At 45.3% G+C, this 20,103-nt stretch overlaps 1 protein-coding gene across 1 annotated transcript in view; it reads left to right on the plus strand.

Annotated features, from left to right (window-relative positions):
- Positions 1–20,103, plus strand: part of LOC119389333 (pre-mRNA-processing-splicing factor 8) — a 619,528-nt gene that overhangs the window by 361,626 nt on the left and 237,799 nt on the right. The window contains exon 16 of the mRNA XM_037656539.1: positions 900–1,026. Within this exon, the coding sequence (XP_037512467.1) occupies positions 900–1,026 (127 nt within the window). The remainder of the gene's footprint in view (positions 1–899; positions 1,027–20,103) is intronic.

Consider the following 20,103-nt stretch of genomic DNA (forward strand, 5'->3'; position numbering starts at 1 on the left):
CTTCGGAGACATATTTCTTTGTTTTTGAGTACATTTTTATGAAACTTTCGCAGCTTATGTATTTTTATGTCCTGATTTCAAATATGCAATTATTTTTCTAGTACACTATGCTGTTTTCAAAATATCAAATATTTCAAGTATATTGTTGGGAGCAAGATTTATTTATAAATTGTAAGAGTTATAAAGCACATCAGCATATCACAATAAGCTGAAATGAATACTGTTTGCAATAAAACAAGAATGGATGTTCTAGGCCCAATTGAACAAAAGTTATAGTACGTTGAACACTCGGCAAGTCGGCGATTTCGAGCTCGGTCAAACTGGGATCAGGCTGGGAATGTTCAACATACCATAACTTTTGTTCAAATGGGCTTAGAACATCCATTCTCACCTTATTGCATACAGCATTGATTCCAGGTTATTGCGATAGGCTGATTTGCTTGATAACTCTCACAGTTTAGAAATAAAGCCTGCTCCTAACAATACAAAAACTATTTAATAGTTTCGAAACTACATATTGTATTAGAACAATAATTGCATGTTTGAAATCAGCACATAAAAATACATAAGCTGTGAAAGTTTCATAATGATACGCTCAAAAACAAGAAACATGTTTCAGAAGCAGGGTCTCCCCTTAAGTAAACATGCGTGCATATGTGCAATAATCAATTTCGTTAAACATGTGGTACAACTGCTTCCGTTTAAAGACCTAAATATTTGCGTTTGATAATGTATAGCTGGCAACTGCTCCAAAAGGTTGTTGTGCTGCTCCAGGAGCTGCACCAAAAATGGCTTTGGTCATTGCAGTGGAGTTTTCAGGAGCACATTGAGTATAGACGTATTTCATGAAGAGGCTCTTGTCTGTCTTCTCACAGGGTGTCATTTTCTCTGTTTCACAGTGTGAAGAGTCGGCTGAACCAGTCACAGCGAGAGGAGTTGGGGCTCATTGAGCAGGCTTACGACAACCCTCACGAAGCACTGTCACGCATTAAGCGTCATCTGCTCACACAGCGAGCTTTCAAGGAGGTGAGTTTAATTTTCACATAGAGTGTACAACTTTTCTGACTTCTGTGTTGTTCAGTTTGCCTTGTGGCTGCACAGTGGAAGGACGAGAGTGCAGGGTGTCCGCCAGCCTTGTATTCTGAGGGATTTTGGATAGTCTGGAAGTACTCGGGGAAAACTCGGGGACCTCATGCTTCCATCAGGGAAAATGCGCTGTAACATCAATGAAAAGAAATGAAAGTTGTGGTAACGCTGGCTCGAAATATTGTGAACGCATTTTAGCAATTGTTCGTTGCATGGCCGCTGCGGCTGCGGGGAAAGGGTGCACCTCAATGCTGTTGTTTTTGGAACGGAGGAGTGGGGAGGGCATCCGGTTGATGCATGGCGTGCGGGAACCATGGCACATCGTATCGCGCACTGTTATTTAGTTGTTATGTTTAAAGAACAACATTTCCGAGAAGGTCTCTTACTGGGTCGTTGGCCATTTTCACGAACAAACCAAGCAAACCGCTACCTTTGAGTCACTGTTAAAACTCGGTGCCGCTCAGGAAAAAAAAAACTAACTGTGCAGGAAACAAAGCATTAGTGCTTACAGGATGTGTGCGATATGGCGCAACTAGTTGATAGAGTCGCCTTTATTTTTAAATTCTCACTCGGCACATACAGGTTACCGGTCACCCACATATTATAGGTGCAATAACGAAAGAGGTAATGTTAGGCTTGTGCGAATAGTAGATTTTAGGTTCAAAGCGAATAGTGATTTGGTCGAATAATTTTGAATCGAATTCGAATAGTATATACCTTATATTACAAAGATAAATGAGCATATTTGTCATGACCCAACTAACTTGCACTATATTTTTTAAAATTGAAACAAGGCATGTACAAATGTCTTTTTGTTCAAAGGGAAGTGGTAGCAACTTTGAATAGTATCAGGATTTGACTTTCGGTAATATGCAAGTGATAACCTGTAAAATATGTTACGTTTTAAAATTTTCTATACTTGGAGCATATAAGCCGGTATAACAAGCTCTTAAGCTTAAAGAATGATGAATCAATGTGAGGGTAATTTGTTCATTTAACCTTGAACTGGGGCTTCGCGGCAGTGTGCACTTCCCCTGGATAGGTGTATTCATAGTATAGCACCCCTCCACTGCTGTGAAAGCACCTTTACAGGGGGTTACATGCGGTTTATGCAGTATAACCTCATTACAACAGACCGTCATAGTGAAGAGGATTTTGATCTGTTGTACAGGGAGTATGTAAAATCCAAGTACTGTTACAACAGATTTTAATGTAAACGCTGAATGGGTCTGGTATAACCGGAGAGAATTATGAGTCCCAAACATGGTCTTATTTTCAACGGGGGACCCCCCCTAAAAAATGCGATTTTTGGAAAAAGGCATTTTCAGTTTCTGTAGCCCATTTCTATATGATTCCAAAATATCTTCACTGAAAACTACATAGAAGTGCTATAAAAAGTTTTTTTGCGTCTGCCAACCTGGCGAAAATTGCGGAAATAGCAAAACAAAAATGCGTTTTTCATAATTGTAGCTTGGCAATGGCGCGACCGGGCGCCACCATTTTGGGCTCGTCGTAAAGAGCATTTCTCCGTGTTCACGTTCTCCGTTTCAGCTAGCTCTTCCATTCAGTAACAAGCGTACAAAAAGCACATGTTTGAAGTTCAATTCAAGGCCTCCGATTGGCTGCTTCTGCCGTGATGCTCGCTTCAGGATTGTCGTCTGCTGTTTGTGTGTCGCGAGGTCGTGGCTGTCGAAAATTGCGTGACTTAGTGACGCGTTCGCACTCGTTCTGTGTTCACGGGTCGACAATAATTTAGAACGCTTTAGTTTGGCAGCTGCAAGCGGAAGCTCAATCATCAGATTACGATAGGGCACCGCACTCGTCGCGAACATTGCAGACATGCGCAGAACATCACCGAGCTTTCTACTCGATGTCGTGGCTAGACCTAACTCCGCTCACGGTGCCGATGTACGAGACAAATCCGAACTTTGCGGGCAAGAACATCACGCTAGCGGACATGTGAAAGCGAAGAAGCCGCAATGTCCTTTGTCGCAAGCAACAAATTGGATCGCCCTGTGGCACTCAGAACCGCGGACGGGCATTTTGCGCATCAGAAGCGGTCCCCCGACCAAGCTCGCCGCGCAGCGACTGCTCGGAGAAGCTGCGGCAGCGGCTAGCAATTACGCGCGGCAGCGGCTAGCAATTTCGCGCGTCAGCGTACCAAAACGCAACACCAAGCATGCTGCGCGCCAATTTTTCGTTGCTACAGCTAGGCATAGCTGATCATTGACAGACCGGAGATCGGTGGCCTTCGTTCTTAAATCGGTACGTCGATATCCGCAGCGCGTTGTTCCTGTCCCTAAAGTATGCTAAGCGATGTTTGAAGTTGGAAGTTATTAAATTTGGTATGTCCGTGGTGAAAAGTCCACTCTAAAGGAGTCCTGACCACCTTTCTGGCCTGACATTTTAGTCAATTATATCGAAATGTCTGTTGTACCAGAATCCGTTGTAAACGAAGCTCAATCAATGGAACAAATACGGAGGTCGGCATAACGCCGCAAATTGGTATGTAATATCAGAATGTCTGTTGTAAACAGATCCGTTGTAACGAGGTTATACTGTATACCTTAAAAACGGAAATATAGGTAGAATTTTTTTCATAAAACAGCCCTAAAACGTCAACCCCCATCTTATGTACCGGTCATTGGCAGAAAAACTTCGCAAGTCTGACCACTATGGGCAGCTGGAGGTGTGGGAATCGAGCGCGCCCTCCCCTTTGGCGCCTCGTTTCCCAGCTAACGCGAGTGCTAGCCCCGCACGGCTCGAGCGCCGGGAACCGCCGTTATTCGGCGACATGGCTACCGTGGCTACGCCGCCAGGCCTTTCTGCTTGGTGCGAGCCATGCGTTGAGTCTTCCCCGCACAACCCACATGTATGGACATGCCTGGAGCATGCTCGCGCCACCACGTGACCGCGCTAGCCTGCGTCACTGTGCAACGCCTGTCCTCATTGGCCACCAGTGACAACCCCCTTCCCCCTTGAGCTCGCTTCTGTCTGGCGCTGGCTTGCTGTCACGCATCTCGGGAACGCTTGCAACGCGGAATGAAATTGGGAGAGAGAGAGAAACAAAAGACGGTAAACAAAATGAACACACTCAAAATTTACAAGTGCGACAGTACTACCGTATTTACTCGCATAATGATCGCACTTTTTTTTTTTAAAAATTGACGCAAATTTCGGGGTGCGATCATTACACGGGGTAAATTTTCCGCTAAATATTTTGAGCACCGAAAACGCGAACAAGTCGCATATCGGAATTCTTACGATAGCTATCATGAACATAACCAAAAATAAAAGTAGAGTCTTTGTAATAAATGCACACATTACGCAGGAACTACATGCATTGCATATTGCCCTTTATTTTTTTTATTCACTGAGCCCCTAACTTTCATTCAGAGTTTGAAGCGTCACTGGCGTCAGTGTCGTCGCCGCTCGATTCCCTGTCGGAACCGGCAGTGTCATCACAGTCGCACAGAAGGTTATCTTCCATTCTGTCGAGCACGTTAGATACGCCTGTCTTCTTGAAGCTGTTGGCTACAGTTTTGCTCTTGCCAGTTTTGGTTTCGCGGAAAGCCCGGCGCGTGCTGTTGGTAGCCATGAGCTTCTCACGCTGATTTTTCCAATACCTAATTCTGATTTCGTCGACACCGAAATGCCTGCCGGCAGCGCGGTTGCCGTGCTCGAGCGCGCAATCAACCGCCTTCAACCTAAACACGGCAGTGAAACTCGCGTATCGCCCCATCGTGAACCGGCACTCAAACAAGCCCACGAGGCACATCTCGACGTTTCCTCTTGCTGTCATGAAACGTTTAAGAAAAGCCGCAGCGCCTCACATCGCTGCTTCACAAGGAGAAGGGCTACCTCACACGACGACGATGTTGACATTGCAGCAAGCTACCACAAATGCAGCAAGCTACCACCGAAACATCACAACGAACCGTCGATCAAAATCAACGACAAAATACGGCCGCTGCCTCGCTCTCCGCGTGAGATGGGGCTGTAAAGAAGGTAGTCTATAACTTGCATTCCTTGTTGAAGTACGCGCCGATTGGAAGCATCAAGAGCAAATTGCAACCGAAGCGAGGATCAGTGATGCTGCCATGTTGCCGGAAATCGTCACACTCACTTCCGGGCGACAAGCGATTTTTTTTGTTTCCCAAAAACCTGCGACGCGACAAGCGACGGCGATGGATGGCCCTCCGCGACAGCAAATCCCTGTCACTCGTCTCCGTCGCTCGAAAATCGCATGCATGCGGTTGGGCCTTAACACTGCGGGATATCAAAACCACGTGATCAAAGCAAACATGGCGGCTGGCGGAGCTAAGCGAACGCCTTTTTTCTCGTAAGTCATGGAGGTTGTGAGTGCGCCATGCGCGCCAAAACAGTTTCTTCCGTCGAAATAATGAGTTATTTCGTTTAAATCGGTAAATTTGCGGCAACAGCATAGCCATGTTTAAAGGACAGAAACAGAGATGGGCGCGTTCAGCTGCCAGAGACGTAGAAACACACGGCAGGCATGTGGTGAAAACTACGGCATTTGTCTTTACTGCTATCCTAATACCGCACGCTTCCGCCAAGGGTGGGCAAAAATTAGGAATCTGTTTGGTGCATGCAGTTCACTTGGTGAGTCTTGCAGAGCCACTTACGTGACGCTCGACAGATGGTCAACATGATGATCATCAGCTAGACTTGGCACGCGACATATCGCTGCGGCAAGTTCGGGGTGCGATCATTACGCGGGGAAAAAAAAAATCGAATTTTGACGACAAAATTTAGGGGTGCGATCATTATGCAAGTAAATACGGTAAGTTGTACGACAGAACTTAAACACTTCTGCCTTAGCTTGGCTCTACTGGCTCGAAAGTCTGGCCACTATGACCTCTCAGTCACTCGCGATACCAATGGAGCGTTCTTATGGACCGCGGTGTCCGATGACTCGATCCAGTGCCCAAGTCGACGCGCTGTCCCTTAGTCGAAGCTCTTGTCGACGTCTCATAGTCGTTGTCGTCGATCAGACGCCTCGCTGATCGTCTTCCTCGCTGACCCTCCGGTCTTTCGTCGAGAACGTCGGTCTCGTCCGGTAAGGCCTAACCCTCGGCCTATCCTCAGTGCCACTAGCTCGAACTGTCGACGTGGCTCTCCAGTGATTGTCGGTGGGTTGCCGTCTAGTCGAGCTGGTGTAGTGTCGCAGGTGCCACGAGAACTGCGTGATGAGGCTGCTGCAAGGCTGGGAAGCCTCGCTCCGCAGACACCAAGGTCGACGGCCACTCTCTTGGGACATACGTCATGCTGCCTCCAAAAGTCGGCCCTGCTGTTCCCGTCGCGAGCGCGACGCTGGCTTGCACCACCTTCCTCTTGGCAAGCTCCACCGAACAATGCCTGCTTATTCTTCGGGGGTCCCTCACCTCAGCTCGGGTCGCGTGGCACGCGCCTTTCCCCGGCCAATGGTGTGCGTGGACATGGCGGGAGTGCACACCATTGGGTACTTTTGCCCGCACACCATCGACGCATTCCGCCGTCCGGCACGCGCCCCGTGCCCCTTTACTCATGACACTTGCCCACGTGAGATGCTCTCAGGCCAGCACGAGAGGTTGACGCGCTGCTCTAGCAGGTGGCTTCTTGTTCGTGTGCTCGACTGCTGCCCTTTGTGTGATAGTCATTGCGCCGCTGGCAAGCGTACTCGAGCGGTCTTGCGGAGTTCCCTTTACGGCCTGCAAGCCCGTGACTGTCATACTGTGCTGCATCTTGGGTTAATAAACCCATGTTGTTTGTTGACATCCTGCCTCGAGTGCCTTTTCTGCGCTGCGCTGGAGAGTCGATGAACCCGGCCGTAGCGTCTTTGTTCGCTGCGGCAGTGGAGAACGTTGCGTCCTTTGCTGGTCGCTTTGTAGGGTAAGCGTCTCGCTAACCTATCTCCACAAAGTCAACCGTCTCCATCGCCATCGCAATCATCAGCATCGCTTTGTTTACCACCACCCTTGTGCCGTGGGCGATCTCATTTTGCGTTTTTGCTGTTGTCTTGTGAATCTATTTGGGTTCTGAGGCGCTTTCTTTCTTGTTCTCAACCGGTGGCCAACGACAGTTCACCGTAGCGTTCAAGAACACAGTGATCGAGTTCACGAAGACACGAAGAAATCTGGTCTGAAGTGTGTGAAAGGTGTGTTGGGATGCTAGCGCACGTGAACTTGAGCGGGAGCCGTGAGTCACAAACAATAACTGAAAGTTTATCTTTGCACGGGTGTTCTCGCTCTTCGAATGTCGCTGGATACTCTTTCTTTGTTGCTTCCTGCAATGCTGGCAGCTCTGGTTACAGCAGCACGTGTGGCTATGGCCAGCGGGCAGATCGAGTTCACCACAGAATCGTTCGCTACTGGCGGACGCTGAAGGATCACATGACGGCACGCAGCGATACGAAGAAAACTGTTTCGGTGCCAGACTGCAGCGTATCTAGAGGTGGAAACGAAGGCTGCACAGCTCAACCGAGAGCCGCGCTCGCGTCGTGATTGCTACCGGTGGCCTCAAAGTGCATCCAAATTAATGCTGTCAAGACAGTTGTAACGTTTTATGGAGATAATGCTTGAGCCCATCTTCTGGCTTTCTGCCACGTGGAACTTACGTGTAAATAAATGGCATTTTCATTGTGCACAATTTGAAATTGTGTTTGTTACACGGTAAAGGCGCGTGCCTTCTGATACTCTGGCTATTCCATCTACTTTTTTTTTTTTTCAATTTCAGTAGTTAGAAGTGGGGGATTCGACCTATATTCCAGTCCGACCTATATTCCGGTTTGTACGGTATGTCTATTCGTTCATTTCGAATACTTCGAAATTTAGAATAATTTAAATTAATTTTGAAGCGCTTTTTTTTTTTGTTATATGCAAATACAGAAGGAGGTCTCAAAGTCGCAAGACTTAGTGAGACCTCCTATAAAATCAATAATCAGAGATACAACGCAATAGTAAACAGTGGTAAGGATAGAAAAATTAAGATAAACAAAATATACAGATAAGTACGAAATAGCGAATATAAGTTATACAAAATGTGTAGATAAGCACGAAAAAAACTAACACAAAAATGCAATAACATTCACTCAGTATAATATCAAGCATTATGACGGTAACGAAAGAAAAATTGAGATATACAAAATATATAGATAAGCACGAGATAGGGACTATAAGTTATACAAAATATGCAGATAAGCACAAAATAACACAAAAATGCTATAACATATTCTGTATAATATTAAGCACTATGAATTTAATAAGTGCGAACGCAAGCCTTTTTTAAACACTTCGAGGGATCTATTTTTGATCTCCAAAGGTAAAGAATTCCACAAGGATACAGACGAAAATTTTATGGTAAACTTGCCATAATTAGTCCTGGGTTTGGGTAAAAGGAAGTTATTAGCCTTTGCAAAACGAGTAGATGACGCCTGAGGAAACTGACTTGAGTTTAGTAAAGGAAAGGGAAGTTTTCTATTCACATATTTGTAGATAAGAATGACGAGAAAATATTTGGCCAGCTTCTGAACTGATAAAATTCCATGTGAACAGAGTAAGGATGATGCATTGGACATGAAGCTACTGAACGTTATTATCCTCAATGGTTGGTTTTGAAGATGTTGGATGGCTGATAAATGAGTGGCATACGTGTTTCCCCATGATGAAATGCAATAGATTATGTTGCTGTGAAAGAAAGCGTAGTAAAGTGACAACAATATTTCAGAACGAAAGAAAGGGCGAACTTTTAGCAAGATTCGAATGGCATATGCGGCTTTCCGCGTAAGCTGTAATACATGTGAATTAAATTTTAAATGTTCGTCAAGTTCGACCCCGAGAAACATTGTACTAGAGGTAGAGTGAATTGGGGTATCGCTTACGTAGACAGGGGTTCCTAGGTATAATTCGATTAGGTGACGAAAATACAACAAAGTTTGACTTTTTAGTGTTTATATTTAATTTATTCTTATTGAACCATTTAACGATATTTTTCAGGTCGGTGTTTAGTTTAAACAACATCGAGTCAGCCTCTTTATCTGCAGTTATTATAGTGGTATCGTCCGCATAGAGTATGGAGGACGAATGTGCTAGACAATGAGGAAGATTGTTGATGTAGATTAAAAATAAAAGCGGGCCCAAAATTGAACCCTGTGGAACACCGATGTTGATGAATTTAGGGTTGGAAAAGGTACCGGACACATATACCAACTGTTCTCGATCATGCAGATAGCTACGAATTAGTTCTAGTGGGACGCCAGATACACCAATTGACTCTAGTTTCTGAAATAAAATGACGTGTGAAATAGAATCAAATGATTTTGAAAGGTCAAGAAAAACACCTCCAACAACACAACCGCTGTCAATAGCAGATTTAATTTCGTCAGTTGGGGATATCATGGCAAGTTCAGATGAGTAACTGGGCCTGAAACCAAACTGCTTATTAGAAAGAATATGAAACTTGTCTAAATAACACCTTAACCGTCCCACAAAAAGCTTTTCTATGACTTTACTGAAGAATGAGATAATTGCTATAGGCCGGTAATTCGAGATTAAGCGCTTGTCGCCTTTTTTAAAGACTGGAATAATTTTTGCTTTTTTCAGGGCTGTCTGGAAAAATCCAGTTTCAAATACAAGATTTGTAATGTAACATAATGCATCACAGATTAAATGAGCTATCAGTTTCATGTCGGCAGCAAAGGACTTAACGAGACCAGCGCTTGTATTCCTAATACTATTGATAACGGTGAACACTTCTTCGGGTATATTCTGAGTATACTGTAATATTCGTTCGAATACTCGAACTGCTCAAATATTCACACAAGTCATGTTGAAACTTTTTTAGTGCGCACAAAAGACGGAGGACACAGAAAGAAGGTAAAAAACGAGCACTTACTCACAACTGATTTATTTTTTGAAAGGGACTAAACACATAAGCATAAATAATCATCATAAAGCATGCGCGGAGTAAGTCATGAGGCATATTAGCAGATTACAAGTTAACCACAGTTCAAAAAAGACATTTCTTTATCAGTAAGCGCCACCAATGGTTGACTTATACATCTTTTCCCACACCTACTTATATGGAAAGCTTCCGTGACTTTATCACTATGAGCAAACAAAATGTCTGTCTCACTGAAAACAGGACTACAATGACATGATTTGCAATGATTAAACAAGTGCGAACAAGTTTCATTTCACAAAGAACTTTTATGTTCTTTTAGACATGTATTGATGCAGCGACCTGTTTATCCGATATACATATTTCCACAAGTTAGCGGTATCCGATAAACAACCCAATTTCTGCACCTTATGAACTTAGAGCCTTCCTTCAGCCCACAACTACATTTTCTCTCTTTTACGTTAAACTTTTTGGCAACTGCCTGGCACAACTGTTGCACTTTTGTTAGAGCGCTGAAAACAACATTCTTCAAGGCATGAGAAAAATGATGAACGTAGGGCACAACTGCACAGCGCTTTTTGGCTCTGTTCAGGCTGTTCCTTGAAGGTGAATGCACACCCTTTACTATGCGTATCAGTTTATGAACCGCTCTGGTGATAACTAGTTCTGGGAAACCCGCTGACGTTAACCTACCTACTTGTTTAGAAAAACTATCTTTCATTAACTCTTTCGTTACCACGCCATTCAAATCGATCACCGGTGATCGAAGAAAAAAGCTGGCGATTTTGACGCGTTAAAAATTTTTCCCGTGCATGCTGCAGCATCTCGCGTTTAGTTCTGGGACTATTCTTCTACAATCCTTTTAAATTTTCACGCTCTGACGACGTTGCGATTTTTGACGGAGTTTTTCGCGAACGAATGCGCATGTGTTACTGGAAAAGGGGGCGTGGCTGCCACACTTGGGAAAAAAATGCGCTGCTCATGTTTGTGCTCCGTTATTATCAACATTTTGGTATCAAACGATTCCTAAGAAGTCAATTATAAAATTGTGTCATCAGTTTTGCAAGGTAAAAAATTTTGGCTGTGGTAATTACATGAAAACGACACCTGCTACTCACTAGCGAGCTTTGCTTCCGAGCTTGCGCAATATTATTCAAATACAGCTCGTTTCTGAAGGTCCGTCGCGTCTCTAACTTGTTGATCTGACCTTTTTAGCCAGTTTGCAGCAGTTTTGGTTTCGTTTCTCTTTATCTACGCGAGAGGGGCGCATCGGGCGTTAGTGTCGGCGCGCGCGGCAATCTCTCGGCCGCTCCCATGGCGTCGTCAACCCACGGGGCTGCGTCGCGGGAAAAACGTTCTGCTCGAAAGCGTGCTCAACCCGCTCACGAATTTAGTGAAGCTGAGTTGAGCTATGAGTCCGAAGACAACACCAGCTCATCTTCAAGCGCTGACAGCGACGATGCTTCGAGCCAGCCCGGGCCATCCTCAGATGTGTACCGGTAAGTTTCGTTTTCGGTCTTGAGCGGTCTCGTCCGTCGGAAGCGCTTATCTGCCGATCTCGGTGCACGACCCTTGAGATGTCCTGGTTATCTGCAGGATACACACAGTGCTTGGACAGGATGTGCTGCCGCCGGCACCCAGAAAGCTTCAATTTTCACCAAGAAGGCCGCCCGGCGCGCATCTCAGCCCGGCACACCGGAGCAGCGCAAAACGTTTCACGACGGCGCGCGATTTTTTTTCCCTGTTTTTCACAGCAGAGTTAATCAGGACCATCTGCGAAAATACCAACAAGTATGCTTGGATGCTTGAACATGTTTAACACAGCGCAACGACGACGAGGACACAAGAGAAGAGGAGAAAAAGTGCCCCCCTTTTTTCGTTCTTGTCTTCTAATAAAATATTCAGTTGCGAGTCAGCGCTGTGGTTTGTCTCCTCTTTTGTGTCCTCATCGTCGTTGCGCTGTGTTAAACATGTTCAAGTATTATCACCAACTGGCCCAGCTATCAGTTCTTCTACAGTATGCTTGGATGCATATCTTGGGCCTTCCGACGTATGCCGAAAAAGATGCCGATGTATGCCAAAAAAAGTGCAGCACCACCCCAAAAATATGCCGAAAAGGAAAAACTGCCGCAAGTGCTATGAGGAACGCAAAGTTGAAAAAGAAACGAACGTTCTTTGTGAAACCTGTGGCGTCCACCTGTGCTTCACGAAAACCAGAAACTGCTTCACCGCATGGCACGAGCGGTGAAGCAGTTTTCGGTCTGCAGTATTTTTGATCTTTCTGAAAAATGGCTTTGAATATTCCTAGATCATTTCCCTTGAAAATGTATATTTTGAATTTTGTTTGTTCGTAATATTTTTGTAGATATTGTGTTTTGTTTCTACTGTTTTTCTCAAGTTCCTGCAAAAGTGGTAGATTTCAGATTTTTTTATAAGTTTTGTAACATCTTTTTTGTTTTGAAACTTGTGTTATCTATAAAGAGCAATTCATTATGCACAATTTGGTGTGCTGCAATGTTACCTAGAGCATTATTTATACTAGCAATAAATTTCTTCCTCAGACCTATAAAAAATGGCCATTTTTCAAGCGGTAACGAAAGAGTTAATTAAGTGACAGCAGGACTTCACTATAGCCCCGTTGAGACACGACACTGCTATTCCGTTTTTTACGGTTTTTGAATGCCCGGACTTGTAGTGGAGTAAGGGTTTTTCTAATCTAGGGCTGTACATTGAGCACATGTGGTTAGGTGAAATTCGCAGTGATAGGTCTAGAAACTGTAGTTGTTTTTCTTTTGCTATCTCATGGGTGAACTTAAGACCCAAGCCACATTCACGAAACATTTTTAATACATTCACCGTGTTAGGCCCATAATCAGCCCCATCAAATATAACCAAGCAATCATCAACAAAATGGAAGATTCTTTTTGCCAGACTGTGTACAGCACGATGAATTTTCTGGTCCACTCCATATAAGCTCCATATGGAAGCTCCATATGGAAGGTCCACTCCATATGGGTAGTCAGCGCTGCCCAGGTGGCGCGCCTAAAATGTACAAGCTGCGCCGCCCTGGCGAGCTAGCTGAGAAACATCCAGTAATACAGAGCCGCCGCGAAGCGTACGACGGCACGTTTCGACGTGCCCTCACATACCTCGTGGCACGTTCAAACGCATGCTGAACGTCATTCGACACCACTGCGGCTTTTGCTCGATGTGCGTCGTTTTGTTGATACTTTGGAACGCACAAGACTAGCGAAGATCGGGACACTTCGCTGCACTGTGGCGCAGCGTGCGAGCAGCGATGCCACCGATTATTCTCCGCTGCGGTTTCAGTGATGTGATGTGTGCGGACGGGTACCTTCGCGAGAGTGTGCTGCCGAAAGGACGGAAGCTGTCCAATGTGAAGTATATCTGTCAGGTGGAAGAAGCTGTTTTTCGCAGAGACAGTGATTGTGACCTTTCGGCGAAGTGTCAAGCACCGTACGACGTAAACTTACAGGTAAGTGTGTTCAAACTGCGCTAGCAAGCTCGACAGTGTATGCATTGTGCTCGTTGTGCGCGCGTGTTGAAATAACTTGGTGCCTCAGGCAGCACTGAGAACATTCAGCCCAGTGAGTGACAGCTGTTTTGAGCGAGCATGTCACATTTACGTAATTTGTAGTTACAGCTCTCGTACTATATTACAGAAGCTGTTTCGCTACACGCTTTCCTTTACGGTGTTTTTAACGGCTTGCATGCGCTCACTAAATGCTCGTATTGCATTCTTTAAAAAACGTTTTTGAAGCTGACGATGAAGCGTGAAATAAATGTAAAAGGTCCGGTGTAAAGTGGAGATCAGTGGTGTTAGCGGAAATACAAACATGTCGCAGGTCTCGTGCTTTAACGACGTCGACTCGCCATCCATCGCCTGCAGACCGTTTGCAAACTTGCGATCTGCCGTCGTCTAAGCCTGATACTTTAAAAAATGCCTTTGAGGAACCTAGTGGTAATTTACTTCGTGGTGGTTCCGAGTTTGACATACAGTGTGTGATCAGCAATGGAACATGCGTAGACAACACGGTTTTTCGAGCGGCCATGAATTCGTAACCGGTCTAGAGCTGTGCACTAGACAGTGACGTATAATACCGTTTTACTCTAATGTAACGCGACTTCTTTTTCTAGATTTTTGCAACCTAAAGTCGACCCTCGCGTTACAATCGAATACCGAAATTCTATTTTTTCTTCCTGGACGTAATGAAATGTCACCCCGGCGTTACAATCGTGGTCATGTTACAATCGAGTAAATACGGTATGTGTAATGTACGGCGCGATGCTTATGCAGCCTAAGCTTTCATGTACTTTTAACTTTTTCAAGGCCAGTTTCAAATAAAAGATTTGTCATTTTTTCCAGAGCGCCAACCCATGTGCATCGGTGGAAAGCAAAGCCGAAGGGAGTCAACTATGTTCTAGACAATTTTTTTTTTCAGTTATTAAAGACATTTTTGATTGTGGCATTTGGGAATAAAACAATACCGCCGGTCTCGACGCTTCTTTTTCCTCGTTTGATGATCGCGCTCGGCGGCATGGTTCACGTTAGCAGCCACTCGTATTTGTTTGTATGCCCGAGTGTTTTCGGCCGTGCCCGGCAGGGCGGCGCACCCTGTCCGCGGAAACTCCAGCGCTGGTTCCCCATGGAAGCTTTCCATATAAGTAGGTGTGGGAAAACATGCATCACTCAACCATCAGTGGCGCTTACTGATAAAGAAATGTCTTTTTTGAACTGTGGTTAACTTGTTGTAATCTGCTAATATGCCTCATGACTTGCTCCGCGCATGCTTTGTGATGATTATTTGTGGTTATATGTTTAGTCCCTTTCAAAAAATAAATCAGTTGTGAGTAAGCGCTCGTTTTGTACCTTCTTTCTGTGTCCTCCGTCTTTTGTGCGCGCTAAAAAAGTTTCAACATGAATTCATACCAACTCGCCCAGCTCTCAGTTTTACTGCAATTCACACAAGCCTAGGTGATGTATGTAGATGATGTGTAGATGATGTATGTAGATGATGATGTATGTAGATGATTACCTAAACGGCCAATAATTGCCTGGTTAAAAAAGAAAAGAAGCATTGAAATTTAGCAACCATCTTTTCGAGTCTGTGCTAAGGTATGTATACCTAGGTCAGTTACTGACAAGGCTGCTACTCTGAAAAAGAAAATTCACCGAAGGATGGGCTGGAATCCATTCCCAGATCTTGACAGTCAGTCTTTAACCATTGGCATTTTAGTAGTACTAACATGGTGAGGCTAAAAGTTTGGGAATAACAAAGCCGAGAAGTTCAGGACTGGAAAGTCTGTGATGGAATAAAATATGATGTAACATTTAGAATGATGGGAGCAAAGCAGAGTGGATCAGAAAACAGAAATAGCTAATATTGTAGTTGACACAAGCACCTGGGTGGGCTGCGTAATATGACGGCCGTTGCTATGTTAGAACAGAATGGATACCGAGGGATGCAGCTGAGGACGGCAGAAAGTTGGGTGGGCTAATGAAACCCAGAAGTGCGCTAGCGTAAAATGGACTGTGCAGGATACCTGGAGATGATTGTGAGAGGCCTGCAGGCTGAGGATGATGCGAGGCACTAACATAAGAGCAATGTGTCGAAATGGAACCAAAACCAAAAACGAAAAAAAAAACACCGATATATTTGACCGGAACGAAAACATAACCGAAACTTTATCTATTACAGTAGAACCCCGCTGTTAACGGTCCTTTCTGATGCGTTTTCCCGGCTGTTACGTCGTTTTCCATCGAGCCCAGCGCAGCTCCCATAGGGTACAATGTATTAGGAACCCCGCTGTTACGTCATAACTGTGGGACCGTTCCTGTATGATACGTCGCGAAGTGCGCTCCGAGCCGACCGAGTGAGTACCGAAGTGAGCGCCCATGGTGACTTTTCACGCAGCTTGGCCTGGTTTGACCATAACATTAGCCGCATGAGAGGCGCAAGCGGCAGGTACTTTCGGTTGACGCAAACCATAGAGTTTCTTACAATATTACCTAGAGGGGAATCTGGCGCTAGGTCTACGCGGGCTCCTTGAGCGGCGCTTCAACCACCATGGGAATGGTGGGAAGTACAGGCTTCGGATTTGCTTTGGATGGATTAGATTCTTGAGATTCGCGACGATTGTTTGCCGAGTGTAAAACAAAGCGATATGAAGTGATTTCCAATTAAAACTTGCTTAATTCTTTTCTGCATAAAACTTATTGCAAAAATTTTGCATGACCGTGAGAGAGAAGTGAAACCCGGACAAATTTAACCACCAGGGTATGCATTGCTCTACAATTGTCTTCCAGATTTGGCATCACAATATAATGAATTATTTTCTTTACAACACTTAAAGCAAACGTGCTTGTCTTTCCCTCAAAAGTACGCCTTATCTATTTATGTAAATAACAGTACCGTATTGAGTGAGAAACACTTAACGTAGTATCTGTTGCGATGCCAGATGTGTCTATCCTAGTGGCCTGCCCCCAACGCATCTCTAGTTTTGTTGTGAAGTGAAGTCCGAGGAGCGTGACGGTGCGTCTATTTAGCTTCGCCGTCGTTTTGAAGTCGATTTGAAAGAGTTTTGACAAGTAGCGCTTATCACAAAACGTGAACTCTATGCAATTTCCTGCACTGGCATGGGATGCAACATCTATGCGCAACGGTGAGTGCACGACACTTTGCTAAAACTGTCAAATACAACCTGTAAAGCTGCAACGTGGCAGCAAACCAAGAAACCTAGCGGTCTACAGCCTCTTTGAACAACAAAGGCAGTGCTTTGCAACGCCCCCCACTGCCCACTCCTCGCAAAGAACGAAACTGAAACTGTAGAAAAAGATCCGTAGGCAGTTCGCCAGCTAACAAAATCCAATCCGAAGCCTGTACTTCCCATCATTCCCATGGTGGTTGAACGATCGCAGCGCCAGTTTCCTCTCTATGTTATTGTAAGAAACTCTATGACACAAACAAAAGCATAGCCTTCGAGATCCGCATTGCAAAGATGGCGTCTATGACGTAATTGCTCGCGAAAGCAAGGCCTTCGAGATTGGCATTTACTTATAACAAAAGCATAGCCTTTGAGATTTGTATTGCAAAGATGGCGTCTATGATGTAATTGCTTGCGAAAGTAAGGCCTTCGAGATTGGCATTTACATCTGCTGCGCGTCGGCGTATTATTTGCCGGAGGGGTTCGAGTGGTTCGAGCTGGTTGGAGTTCACGTGGTCGTGCGCGCGGTTCGCGGTTGGACTCGCCGCTCTGGTCGTGCTTGCGTGTGCTTCGTTCTTTCATGCCTACAGCTGTTGGTGCTATAAAAAAAATCACATATGCTGATTACATTTCTGTGGATGACGCTGTCCCCAGCTCCGCGTTTCTATCCGTCGACTGGACCGTGGCTGAGTGGTGGAGCCGCTTTTGGGGGTAGTTCTACTTTCGCAAGGCGTTCGACCGTTTACTACAAGCCACGGTGGTCCGACACTATGCCAATGGTTCAATTGTATCGCTCGGAGACGCCGACGCAACCGGCCACAATCTCGCGAAAGTATCGCCGTAAGTGATCGCTTGCCAGGTGTCGGCCATGGTGGCACTAGATTTATGAAAAGGATGCGAGACTGCAAGTGCTCGAAAAACTTTTCATGCTGCTCGGACATGAGTAAAAGCACCAGGGAACGTTGCACATTTTTTTTCACGCGTAATACAGAATAAAATTCTGTACCACTAAATATTTTGTCGTTTTTCCCGTTTTTCGGCTCTTGCGTTTCCCGTCTCTTACGTTCATTTCCTACGGTCCCTTCAAAAACCTATAAGCGGGGTTCTACTGTATTTCGTTTCGGAGGGAAACCAAAATTTTTTAAATTGTTTTTCGGTTCGCGAGAAAACTTGGCAGTCCGGAACAACTGAGGTCATGCAACGTGAGCATTTATGCATATCTCGGATAGAGTATTAGCGCGCACCTCAGGCAGGAATTCCAGAGTAAAGATGTGTCGAAATTGTACAAAAAATGAAAAGTGGCAACCAGAGATGTTTATAATTAACACAAGGGGACTTTTGCGCACCGGTCACACAGGCCAGCGTGAAGAGGGCATTGTCGGTGCTGAAGTTTGTTACAGCGAAAGCTGATATGAGATCACAACAGCCGATTTGGCGCCATAGTTGTCCGCCACTGCTGGTGTCTGTAACTGCTATCGCGTGAAATACAAAAAAATGAAATTAGAAACAAATTTCTAGGATCGGATGTGATTTTAACATGCACCCTCTGCCTGGCAGTCGAGTATTCCTCCACAGTGCCATGCTGGTGCTTGTAACTACTTCACAAAAATACTCTATACAGGCGTCATGTCGGGCAAGGAATCGAATTGACATATGTAATATAGCGTGGCAGAAGAGTAAAATAACAACCTGGCGTCACACAATGCGAATTGTGCAACGAGTCGGTCACTGAGTGCTTCCAATCCTTTACAAAGGGCTCAGCCATAATTCTTCATCGTCATCAGCCACAGGACAAAGTGCACATAATGCCTTACAGATGTGTAGCGGGTACCACGATTCTCCGAAGAATGACGAAAAATGGCATAGTGGGTGCTTATCTACTTCAGAAAAGTTACGATGATTTATGATGTAGTGGGTACCTTGCATGTGTAGTTGTATTAGTTGCCCCAAGAGAGTCTAATAATATCTGGGGTTTAACGTCCCAAAACCACGATATGATTACGATTGATGCCGTAGTGGAGGGCTCCGGAAATTTCGACCACCTGGGGTTCTTTAATGTGCACCTAAATCTAAGGACACGAGCCTCAAACATTTTCGCCTCCATTGAAAATACAGCCGCGGCGGCCGAGATTCGATCCCGCGACCTTTGGTTCAGCAGTCGAGCGCCATAACCACTAGACCACCGTGGCAGGGCCCCCGAAGAGAGTGTACAACAGGCTCTAGAAAGGCCGCCCTTCCAGCTTTCGCTGTGACTGTGCTGAGTGTTCCGCGCAGGCCTGGCGATTTTAGGGGCGAAGCACCTTAGGGTCTCGGCGTGCATTGTGCATCGTCGTCTGCTGTCGTGACGGTCCATTTGCTTGAGCACAAGAGAGGGCGCCACTGCCTCAGTGCTCGCCGTGGGGTGAGAGAGAGCAAACGGTGCGCATTGACTATGGAAACGCTCTTTCTGCGATGAACACTGAACTACCAACTCCTAAGGAACGAGAACACATCCTCGCCCGCAAGAGATAACGCCGATGCAGGCAGCGTCTGCTAGCGAGTTTCTTGATTGAAAAAACCAACTGCTCGTGCTGAACAACCGTTCACCGGCCACCGCGTATATATAGGCACTGGATCTTGACCTGCAATGTAGGGGTGGTGGGAGATTTCTCTTGTGTGTAGTTGAACAATAAAGATTCGCAGCCTGCACCTTAACTAAAAGCGGACTGCAAGTCTCTGTGTCTAATCTTTCTCCTGTCTCTCATTGCCCATTAGTGATTTTGCTGTGGGAAACACTGGTGCACACTGCATCGTTCACCCCTCCATAGATTTCACGTTAGTGGATCTGAAACACCCTTCCCTACATGGTTCGCCCCTCCCCAAAATTTTTACTCTAGAATTTATCTCTTTCTCCATCTTTATTTCTTTCGTTATGCGCAATCGGGGCTTCAGCTCGCCGCCGTCGCTTCGCAGCCATTTCTTGGGTTAGCTGTTTCCTTCTTAATTTTCAGTTGACCAGTAGTGAGCAGGGCGATTTTGCAAATTTCTGTGACACATACTCGGTCATGATGATGATAGTTTTCTGGTGAGAGAGAGTGAGGGACAAACTTTTTAATCAGAATAGCGCTCTCGCACGTCAGAAAGTACACTCCATGACGTGCTGCTTCTGAGATCGTGCTCAGTCCCTTGGCACAAAGCAATGAGCCCGCTAAAAAAAAATTGAAGGTCTCTTTTGAGAAAATAAATACTATGACTTTGAAGGGTATACCGGTTTGTGCTAGTTGGTAGGAATTTGTGGTACAGTTGCCTCCGCTCTTCTGAAGAACGTGCTTTACCCTGTCCCACTTTCTTAAGAGGAGGGCAAGTAATCATATCACAAATCCAATGTTTTTTATGATTACTTTAACTTGAAAT

This window comes from Rhipicephalus sanguineus, chromosome 4 (assembly GCF_013339695.2).
Source record: "Rhipicephalus sanguineus isolate Rsan-2018 chromosome 4, BIME_Rsan_1.4, whole genome shotgun sequence".
NCBI classification, from domain to species: Eukaryota; Metazoa; Arthropoda; class Arachnida; order Ixodida; family Ixodidae; genus Rhipicephalus; species Rhipicephalus sanguineus.